General features: G+C 33.1%; 1 protein-coding gene across 4 annotated transcripts; it reads right to left on the reverse strand.

Moving 5' to 3' along the window:
• Positions 1–9,384: 9,384 nt before the first annotated feature.
• On the reverse strand, positions 9,385–11,744 carry LOC133816399 (uncharacterized). Of its 4 annotated transcripts, none has more exons than XM_062248921.1 (7): positions 11,034–11,744; positions 10,843–10,927; positions 10,662–10,754; positions 10,457–10,510; positions 10,218–10,349; positions 9,868–10,113; positions 9,385–9,777 (listed from the first exon to the last, which is right to left on the reverse strand). In XM_062248921.1, exons 3-7 carry the CDS (start codon positions 10,692–10,694, stop codon positions 9,715–9,717), a joined length of 528 nt encoding a protein of 175 aa, XP_062104905.1. In that variant the 5' UTR covers positions 10,695–10,754; positions 10,843–10,927; positions 11,034–11,744; the 3' UTR covers positions 9,385–9,714. The 4 variants fall into 4 exon arrangements, with proteins under 4 accessions (XP_062104905.1, XP_062104904.1, XP_062104906.1 ...); XM_062248920.1 differs by having other exon boundaries at positions 10,457–10,540; positions 11,034–11,742; XM_062248922.1 differs by having other exon boundaries at positions 10,457–10,503; positions 11,034–11,741.
• Between the last annotated feature and the right edge of the window lie 112 nt (positions 11,745–11,856).

Raw genomic sequence — 11,856 nt, forward strand, 5'->3', positions numbered from 1 at the left:
GAATGGTTTGATGCAGCAGAAGTCTAAAAGTCCCTACTGTGTAGGTCAGAAGGTGACGCCATGAATCACGAGCAGGGACTTGGGGGGAAAATGTTGTACCCTAATTTCAGCACGAGTCCTTCACTCAGCTCGAGTACAGCTGGCAAATAAATATGTGGAGAAATGACCAAGGAAATGATGTATGTTTATTATCCACGTAAGCAACTCCGGTTTCACCTGGGCACAAGTGATGTCAGGCGTCTTGGGTTAAATCCGAGCTACAGACATGAAGGTTATGAAGCACGAGCTCATGATATTCAAATGGCTGCCGAAGTACGAGCTCAGAGAGATATCCAGCTCGTGGTAATTCTAATATATTGCGTACCCGTGAATCCCCAAAGACTCAGGTACTTTTATACGATCATTTATGGCCAACCTGTAATATTTAATGTCACAGATATTAGGAAACTATTTATTTCGTGATCAAATCATATCCTAGTATAAATGAGAATTGCTTGTATTAAATGTAATAAATATATAAATCTGTGATTGCCTAACGCGGTTACCCAAACCTGTCCATAGAATTTCTCTATAAATACTAAGAATATTGGATAGAGAAAATGACGATTATTCTGTAATACTGAAACTCTACCAAAATAGAGAGAGAAAAACAGTAATAATATAGACTCGCGGACTAGGTGGATTTTAACCACTGAACCACATAAAATATATGTGTTTTTGAGAGTTCATTTCTTATTTTGGTTTATTATTAAGCACTAATCAACCTTGTTATTTTCTTATTTCATTGTTGGCGAAAAACTGCGTCAACACTTAACAATAAGTTCAAAAATAAATAAAAACTAAAATTACTAAAAGAAAAAGGGTGGAAGAGAATGTCTCTCTCTAAAAGATAGAATATAGATTGTTTTCAAATAGAGACAGACCTCTATTTATAAAAGTCTCATACAAACAAAAACTAATCAAAATAAAATTTATTATTTATATCTTAAACTTAAAATAAAACTAATAGATATTGATTTTCTTTTAATATTATTGTGATATTTCAAATTTTCGAATTTGGAGTAAACATATCTCCTTGTTGTTTGCAAAATTGGAGTTTGAATATGATATTTCCGTATTCCTCAAGAAACTGAATTTTCCCCACGCAGCTAATCTTATTTTGGCCATATCTCCCTCGATATTACTCAATTTTGGATGATTCAACATGTTTTGGAAAGCTTAGAAAAATATCTACAACTAATATATATTGAATAATTTTCAGAATATGGCTGGAATAGTCTCAAAATTGCTCATGAAGTTTCAGCTCCTGCTTTGTCTTAGAATCTTGTTAACATTTCAATATTTTATTTTCTTTAGAAAAATACACAATTTCCTATAAAACCAAATAAATTAAATCGAAATTAAATATATTCAAATAAAAAATATATTTAATTAAAGTCAGAAATATTAATTCAAACTTAATTTATTTTTATATTAATAAATGTGTATTTTTACTCTTAAAATTATTTTTAAACCAAAAAAAAAAAAAATTAAAAACCATTAAAATAACTAAATACTAACAATTTCTAAGCCTAAAGAAATTAAAAATATATGATCAAAATTGAACTTATTATGGATATTTTAAATTTCATTTAAATTATGACTATTTTAATGGGAAATGGTGCATTAAAAATAAAAATAAAAAAGAAACAAAGCTTAAAAATAAATAAAGCAAATGGAAAATTTGAGTGGAAAAATATATAAGTTATAATATTTGTAATCTAAAACCCAAAAAATTTAGCCCAGAGATCCACCAGGCCCATACAGCCCAAAAGAATACTCCACTCAGATTTGGACACGTGTCACCAATAATTGTAATTATAAATAAAAAACAAAATAATTTTATTCAAATGAAAAAGTTGTCACTCACAACACTGAATAAATATATATAGTATTAAATGAAAAAGCTAAATTTCAAGGATTTTAAAAAAACTTAAAAAATTAAAAAACTATAGGGGTTCAGGCGTTCCGTATGCTGGCATGAGAGCACACACATTAAAAAGAAAGAAATAAAAAAAGAATGAGAGGTAATGAGAGAATAAGTGGGACTTTAAAAAATAATAAAATATTTTTACATAAGTTAATAGTTGATTCTACATTTAGATAAGGAATAGTAGACTAAGTTAAATTTTTTGTATAATAGGTCATATGTTGGAGCACTATTTTATCACTTTTTATTTATATTTTTATATTTTAGCTATTTTACCTACTCTGTTGGGAGTTCTATAAGGAATTGGAAAAAATGTGTCGCAAGTATAACACAATATAAATTTGTATAAATTAATATTATATCCAATAAAAACCTTGAAAAACTAATAGGTACAATATTAAATGGGTAATCGAATGTAATAATGCATTTTAGAGCAACTTTGATGAATAATAAGAAGAAACAAGTCGAGACCCTGGGTCACGAAGACACATAAGTAATCCACTATTAACTATATGAATATTTTCATAAGTGGTATTAAAAGTATGAAGAAGTATAAAATAAATTTGTGAGTATCGCTAAATAGAGGTGAAAAATGTAAACATGAAATGATCGATAATACCTTATTCATGGTAGTGTGTCATATGTCCATTGAAAAAATGAAAGGGAGGTTTGTACATATTAATGAAATGTGGTATTCATGCAAAATTAATCAGGAAACGTGTGAAATGATGAGAGACAAGTGTATTCTGAATGCCAAAATGAGTATTAAACCCAAATTTATGATGTACACAGTAATGGGCCATGTCACGACCCAAGGGAATCTGACATGAGTTACCCATACCCGTTTTATATGTTGTAGGAGAAACTTAATACCCTTCAATGACCCAAGTGGTCTTCATCAATGTATTTCAGTAGGTGACCTTCTTCAATTGAAGAGTAAATATGCAAACCTCACAGCAAATATAGAACCAACTAAATCCAACCAACAGAAAAGGGCCACACGACTAACTCCACGTCTTATATATTGGTATACCTTCGTCAATATTGAAATGACGTATCGCGTCGTCCACTGCACTCCTCGATCGGCCTCGCTCAGGTTTGACATAACTTCATAACATTCACATTTAGATGATAAAATATTTCCTTAAGAGTTTAAAATTTTTTACGAGAAGGGGTACGATTCCGGTATTGAGTTTGTGTATTGAAATACTATTATGTTCAATCATGGGGCAATTAAAAGTGAAAAAATATATTTAAGTGCAAAAGTTTAACCAAATGGAAGAGGGGTAACATGATGAGGGTATGGGGAACACATATACTAGTAAGGGGGAAGAGGTTCTACTGCCAATTGGCTAAAATTTTATTTTCTCATCAACTTGTCTGATGCCATCTACAATAAATTTATTTTAGTTTATCCATAAATGTTTGTATTCTCCCAAGTTCACCTTCACTCGTACTAAGAGGATGAAGTAGTGGAAAAATATTATTTATCTCCAATTATTAGTAAATGTTAGTGCAGGACTTCTATTAAAACGAAAGGAATAAGAAGCTTCAGCCACTTAGAGGAGCAAAACATGAACAAAGGGGAGGGGTATGTACAACTTGATGATGTCCTCAGTACATGCTCAACAAACCAGGGTAAGAAGGATTGGTACATTAGTAGGAAAGTGGTGACATGTGAAATGAGTTTCCAACAAGGGCAACATGGTGTTAGGAGGCAAAAGCCACCGCCTTCTGGGAAGTGCTTGGAGACTGTCCGAATAAATGAAGAACAACACATCTCACGCCACGTAACACAAGTTAACTTCCATATTGTATAATATAAATTACTCCCCTTATATATAATGTGAAATCTTTGTGTCCAATAACATGGTATTTAGTAGTAGTTGTTAATTGATTATGGTATATTATACTGACATATTCACAAACTTGTTGGTTAGGAAAAGTTAATGGACATTAAGGGAGTTGCTCAATCATTACTTATATTGAAGTGGTATAATATGCTCCCATCTCCTGTGTGAGAGAGAACTAGAGTTGCTGGTCTTCATGGGCTAGTGGGCGGGTTAAATAGATCTAAGATCGACGTTTCACTAATGCATGCATTGGCAGAGAAGTGGTGGGATACGACCCACACATTCATTTTTGAAGAGTTAGGAGAGATGACTTTGACTCCAATAGATTTCAGTGCCATTTCGGGCATACCAGTGTACAACAAGGTTTTGAAAATGGACAAGAGGGTTCATAAGAAGACTGATATGTTAAGGATATTAGTTGGCAAACCGTTGGCATGTTTAATAAAACGAAGAGTACTCGTGGCTTGGTTGTACGAAGTTTACAAAAACATGCCACTTAAGTGTGGCATGGATTTTGACATAATGGCAAGAGTGTTCATATTAGGATTGTTAGGATCGACTTTGTTTGCACATCAAAACAACATGATCCATTTGTATTACATACCAGCTTTGGAATGCATTGCAGAAATACCTACTTCCAATTGGGGTGCGGCTGGCTTGGCTTTCGCATACCAACAAATGGATGACTTGTGTAGAGAGAGTACAATCTACGTAGGGGGCTCTAGAAAATGTGGGAGGTAATAAGTGCGATTAGTAAATGTAGTGATAATAATGAATACTTGGCTATGGTATATTAATTTCATGTTTAAATTAAATTTGTGTCATGCTAATCATACATCTTTATCGCTTTTGACAGGTGTGGGGAAGAGAGTACCTCCCATGTCTACGTGTTACACCGCAATCCTTCTCATCAAAAGTGATTCCACGTAGCTTGTTATGGAGTAATTGTCCCCCACCGAACATGGAAACTATTATTTTATTTAAGTACTATAGAGGAAAACTAGCTAGACTAACGTTTGATGAGGTAAATGCTTATTTATTAACAAATAAATTTCAATTACGCACTTTAGAAGGTGGTTATCTAATTGGGTAAGTACTTACCATTAGGTTGATTGGTGTCCATGGGGAGAACATGAAATACAACCTTACTATGTTGCCCAAAGCGAAGAAGCGAGTAGATACCGCATACTGCTTATTTGTCCAGATGGAGTGGAGTAGTATTTGGCTGAGAGAGTGAAAATGCAGTTATCTCGCAGAAGCCATGCAGGTATTCCTAAGCTGCCCCCAAAGTCAATGCTTTTCAAGGAGAAAATAGTTTTCATTACGAAACCATGGTGTTTGACTGGGAAGCAAGCGGAAGAATTTCTGGATGAGAAAACAATACAAAATTACAATAAATATACGAGACAATTCTTGACCAAAGGAATGCAAACAAAGGTAACGACACCAACCATAACTTTACTATGACTGCCATATTATCTGACTTTTAATATATGTGGAGTTCAAATAATGTTTTATTTGAAAGTGTTTATGCCTGGTTAAGTTATATGAACTATTCATATATCACAGGATACGACGATTGTACCGACCACAAATACCGAATTCAACTTGGGGATGACTATTGGAGGATGTTTTTCAAAGGTAACAAAATTCTTAGTTATTTTTATGAACCATACACAATTTGATATTAATTGTTGTCTATGACAAAATTTGTACGTCCACGTAGAGAAAGAACCAACAGGGGACGGAATTCTGAGCACTATGGAAGGGTTTGGGGAAAAACTCATCCATCAAATGACTTCCAATAACGATGTTGTGGAGGAGTACAAAGAAATCCTTCTAACTCTGCAAAAAAAAATGGTAAGGAATAACAACTTCGACATTATATTGACTAATTACGTACGTGCTATAAACTTGGCCACTTGATACACCACCAACTATACTTTGAAAATGAAGTGATGTTTGGTTACTTTAACTGCAGAAGACGGGAATTTGAGAATGAGCTATGACGATATTTTTGGCTGAAATTATAACTTTCATCTCCTTGGTAGTGAAAGTTTAAACCATTGAATGGGGAGAAATAATGACCTTATATAAAGTACCATAGGTTATGTACACTGTCTGTACACTATAAAGCTTCACTAGTATTGTCTGTGAACTTATTATGAAGGTATAAAATATTGTTTTATAAATTGGGTTTCAGCCCATCTAATTTGAGCAAAGCACACTTTGACAATAGTGACGTGAAAATAACGTATTACAACAACCTAAATAAGACCAAAATTTCCTCCCAACAAACCGTGGGTACTTAATACATGCAATGTTTTTAATTGTTCTTGAAATTTGAATTAGTTAGAATTAAACTTTGGTATATTTCATATTTTGCGAACTATAGGAACAAAGGTATTTTATGAGTTTACTATTTAATGCATAAAATTAACTTTACAAAACCATTGTGAACCATTAAATCATATTTTGTAGTTCTTTTTTGTAAGATAACATCCTTCCTAATACAAGGTACAAGCTCTCCCTATTACGCTAAAGTTACCTGAGGCCGTGCACTTGTTAATTTCGTGCACTAATGTATTAAATTTTAATCCCGTTCACAATATATCACAGTCTTTTTGTTAATAAAACATTGTTATTAGTTCTTTTTTAGTTAAGACTTAATTGGTCTAAAATTATGCCGTATAAATGAATTTTTATATGATAATGGTTAGAATAATATTGCTGAATTAATAAAGTATTTTATCATTTTACTTTTTGTTAATAAAATATTGTTACTCCCAACATGTAATGCCCTAATTTCTCATAGATTTACCGAGAACACAATGTTGGATCATAATTCATAAATATTGCTCCTTTATTGAATAAAAACTTGAAAATAAATACATGGATCCATACTTTTTACAAAAAAATAAAATAATTGTCTTTAACACAAAAATGAGAAACATTTAAATAAAAATTTAAAATAAACATGTTTTGATAAAAAAACAATTGGCCCGCTTGATCTTCCTCGTCTATATGGTCCCCACGAGTACATCACGAAACTCTTAGGTTTCACTCGCCACCAGCCATTCTAATCCTTAATTTTCAGAAATAACAACATCATAAGGAGTGAGCTTCTAAGCCCAGAAAGGAAAATACAAACAAGAGTTAGTCACATAATCAAACATAACATAAGAACACAAACCTCTAGGTCATAAGTCATAATTATAGGTCATAGGTCATAATAACAAGTCAGATATAATAAAAAGATAAGTGTTTATACAGGGGTGGCAATTAAGCCCCGGACATAAATCCGTCATACCCCGGACATCACTTAGGTCTGTCATAAAGTTTTGGCAACCGAGCCTACCAGACATTTTCCGTCATACATCATTGGACACCTTAGGTCCATACACACTTACCCCTTTATTGTACTTGAAATGTTAGGTCACACAAACATAAACTATACTACATAAACTAGGTCATACTACTAAACTACCTAATTTTCCTTACCAAAAACCGAAATATTGGAGACAAGAGCGGGATTGGAAACTCCTAAAACCAAACATAAGAAAACCATAAGTTTCTAAAGAAATGAAGTTGAAGAGAAGATCTAAACCATCGATATAAGAACTTACTGAAAACTTTATGTTTCAAAAGAGTTGAACACCTAACCAAAAGTCACTATCACAAGTTAGGATTTGAAGAAAATGAAAGAATAATAGAAACTATAATGAACTAAACCTGAATATAATGAATACCTTGGATACCTTAGAATCTCGTACCTTGGATACCTTAGAATCTCGATCTATACCTCGATCACCAAAAATCACACAAAAACTTACTTCCCAAGTGTTTATAAAGGCTTAGATTTGAAAATCTTTAACCCCGAAACCCTAGTGCTTCTCTCTAGAATAATCTTAGCAACTTGGAGGCTCTGAACTATGCTTTAATGATGAATGAAATGGCTGATTGAAGGGTCCTATTTATAGAGTTCAAGGAGTGAAACTAACTCCTTTAAAATGAATAAATAAATGATTAAAAATGAATAAATTTGAATTATCTGTTCAATAGATGCCCAGAACTCGGTAAAAAACGTTCAGGAACGAGTCGAGGTTGTTGAGGGTTGTTTCTAGTTCAGAATTCTAAAAAATTCAAAAATTGGCCACTGGAGCAGATATACCGCCTAGGGTAGGCGATATATTGCCCCTACCATGATCTTGAGGGTCCGTGGTTTTGTTCGTGCGAATTTGACGTGTTTTCCGTATCAATCGTAGGCGATATATCAGCCCTTATAGCTGCGATATATCGGCATACGCTGATTTTTCAAACACGTTTTTGCACATTTCAGGATAATTTGAAATTGATTAAAAACTACTTTGACTGAGTACAACGTGATGCTAACAGATGATACAAGGTTCTAGAGCTTCTAGATCTTTCTCTTAATTAAACTATTCATCAAAAATACTTAAATCCTTAATAAACATGCTTGTGACTAGTGTCATGTTCTTAATTATTCTATCTAAACATTAGGTTATAGTAAGTAATATTCTTAGGACTATATTCATTAATCAAACCTTATGATAAAATTAATATTTCTAAACCATAGGTTAAACTTATTAAAATCCATAACTATTTCTACGAGTTTCCAACTAAATCCCAACTTTGACCAATATCCACGAAAACTTATAAAATCCATAACTACTACTACTACTACTGCTACTGCTACTGCTACTGTTACTGTTACTGCTACTGCTACTGCCACTGCTGCTACTACTACTACTGCTACTGCTACTACTACTACTACTACTACTACTACTATCTAGCTAAGTAAAATTCCGGGACGCTACACAATCACGTCCAATATTGTTTCCTAGCTTGGTTGCCTTGTCCAGTATGAAGCCCACAAAAATTTGCAACCATAGAACCCTTCATAAATGTAGTTTTTTTTAGTAGGACATCAAAATTGACCCTTTCATCCTTTTCTGTAACTCATGTTTTACTACGTTATTACATAAACTACCTCCCTTATCTCCCCTCTTATTAGAACACATTTATAAGAAAATGGTTATAAAAACATTTGAATTTGGTTTAAATAGTACTGAATAGTACTGTATATGTAATGAATAGTACTGTATATGAATAGAGTTTGGCTGGAAACTGGGCTTACAATAATTTATGTTGCTTCTTAAACCATGTCATTTGTTTTTCTCTTCACAAGTATTTGATCGGTTAAATCAATTTGAATCCGTGTTACTTTGATACTTAATGAAGGTATACGTATTGTAATCAAGAATATTATCGGCTTCAATTTTATTATGCTTGGACAAAAAAAATTTATTAAATTATTATATTCACTAGGAGACATGAAGGGTGGGTTAGTGTTGCCTTTATCAACACAATCTTCCTCACCCATTCATCGTACTACATAAGGAAAACATACTACATTACCACTAACTTCTCTACAGTCAATAGAATCAATTATTGAATCTTATGTTGTAAATAAAATTCATATCCAATCAAAGGGAAATGTGAATGAACCTACTTATAAAAAAAAATTCATATACATCTCACCTCATGCTCAATTTGACAACTGAATTATGAAATTAGTACATTCAAAATCTCAACAAAACAAATAACACACTCACATAGCATAGTTAACTCAACTTACCATATCCATGACCTAATATTAAACTCATCCAACAAGACCACCCATAGCGTTCTAATTTTTTTACACATGTACATATTTAATACCTTTATCTAAACTTGATATCCAAACTAAATAGTGTCCTATCAAAACACACCCATGGTCTATTGTTGAAAATTATGTGGAGAATACTTAATTACAAAACATTGACCATCTCAATGGGAATTACTGGCTTTTTCAATAAGAACATCTCTCACTCAATTGATGCTCGATGTCAAAATTCTTCCTGCAATGAGTTGCCTACCCAACTCCGTTGGCACCTTCACAGGAAAAATAACGAGTATTCAACTGGTTCAACAATACAAAGAAAATTATAACAAACTTGAAACAACAAAAAAACACAAACTAACATTTGTTGGTCCTGTCAAAATGCATTTTCCAATATGTAGTTCATCAATTGCATCATTTTCTCCTTTAGTTAAAACTCCAGGCACATACTCTTGAAGAAGCATCTTCATAACGTACACACCACAGTCATACTCTACGCACTCCTTCTTGTGAGTCACAGGTTCCTCTATACTAACACCACGAAAAGTAAAATCAGTCCAACGTACCTTCTTCACCTGTTCCGTAAATGCTTCGTCCATGGATTGCAGCTGCGAACGCAATAAAATGTGTTTTATTGTCGAATAAGGGCATTAATCTAGTCACCGCTTATGCATAATGGTTCCTTAAAAACAAACACTTAATCACCACACACCATTGTCTCCATTATGGCAAGCCCAAACGATGTGGAAGGGATTTTGAAGTTGTTGTATACTTCAACTTCCTTCTTAGCCAATTTCAATATTGCCAGAAACCAGTGTCTCTTCGTGAGGATAGGGGCAAAGGCCTATCACCATTTATGAAATGACATTGGAAAAATTAAATTAAAATTAACGACCAAGGAAACGTAGATAAAATTAATCTACTATTTTATAACCAATTGTCAATCATTACCTTCTCGCAATCCTGCATTTCTCCACACCACTCTAGCCATCTTCTACCTTTGCTCTTAGTACAATAACTTAACGGATTAGGATGCTAAAAATATATCATACATTGTAAACATGCAAAAAATTAAGTGCTATTAAAATAAGTACCAAACAAATGAAGAAAGGAATGCACAAGATTATATTACTTAATACTTCCAAATAAAACTCACAGATAACAATGTCGGGATCCACCAACACCTCATTTTATTACCCCGCGCAACAACCTCCTCTACTGCTAAAATCTCTAGTAAACAGTTCACAACCTTGCACAGAATTCTGTAAACTAATTTAAAAAACCAAGTAGAATTATTACAATATTGACTCATGATTAGACAATTAGAATACACTCACTCTAGCGCTAACAAGTTGGTTAGGTGCCAACGTTAGGAAGTCAGACCTCCTCCTAATTACTTTATCTCCAACAAAAACAATCTCACTATACAAAAATAAATCATATATTAAAAAGTTACACAACATAAGCATGCACTATGACATTTAAGACAACAATTCCAAAAACAATAATAAATAAATAAACTGTTTACTTTGAAGGTAAGGTTGGATCCAAAACATAGTTTGTTAATTTTCTCTCAAAACCATTGAGACCATCGACATCTCCCCAACTAGCACAATTAATAATTCTTGGTGGAAATACTGAACCAAGTAGTGGCTACACACACAAGTTTATAAGATTATAGTTACCTCCCATTAAAATAATTCAACAATAATAAGACAATATTTTAATTAATGTATAGTGGAAAAAAATAACCGGTGTACAAACGATTCTAATTTCACCGTCTTCAACATCGTATAGATTACAATCGAACCCAGAACCACCATACTTCAACACCAATTCTATCTCATCTTTGAAGTGCAACTTTATTTCATTATCACGATTGATAAATCTACCCTTAAATCCCTCATTCGAACCACTTAACAAATCTGTTATTCTACCAACATGCAAAGAAAACTCGCATAACTCATTCTATTGATTGTACTCATTATGTCCTTCTAAATTTATTTTCACTACATCCTGTGTCTACTGTCTCCCACAATTTGTTACTCACATTGTTATCCTCCAAATCTACTACAACAATTCCATCCCCTTCCACATTGTCTCCCAAAACAAAATCTCCTTCCCTAACCATTCCAGGAATGGAAAAATTACCAATTTTTTCTATATCTCGAGAATCACCTATCGAACAATTCAATTTGTAGTGCTTCTTTGAACCATGTACACAATTAATGGTTCCTGAATCATCCTCCAACTCACCTAACGAAATAGGGTCCTCAAACAATTTCAAAGTAAGAGCCCCCCCCCCCCCCCCCCCCCCCCCAAATTTTGTGCATCTGACCATCTAAAGAAAC

The sequence above is a fragment of the Humulus lupulus genome, chromosome 2 (genome assembly GCF_963169125.1).
Source record: "Humulus lupulus chromosome 2, drHumLupu1.1, whole genome shotgun sequence".
In the NCBI taxonomy this organism is placed as follows: domain Eukaryota; kingdom Viridiplantae; phylum Streptophyta; class Magnoliopsida; order Rosales; family Cannabaceae; genus Humulus; species Humulus lupulus.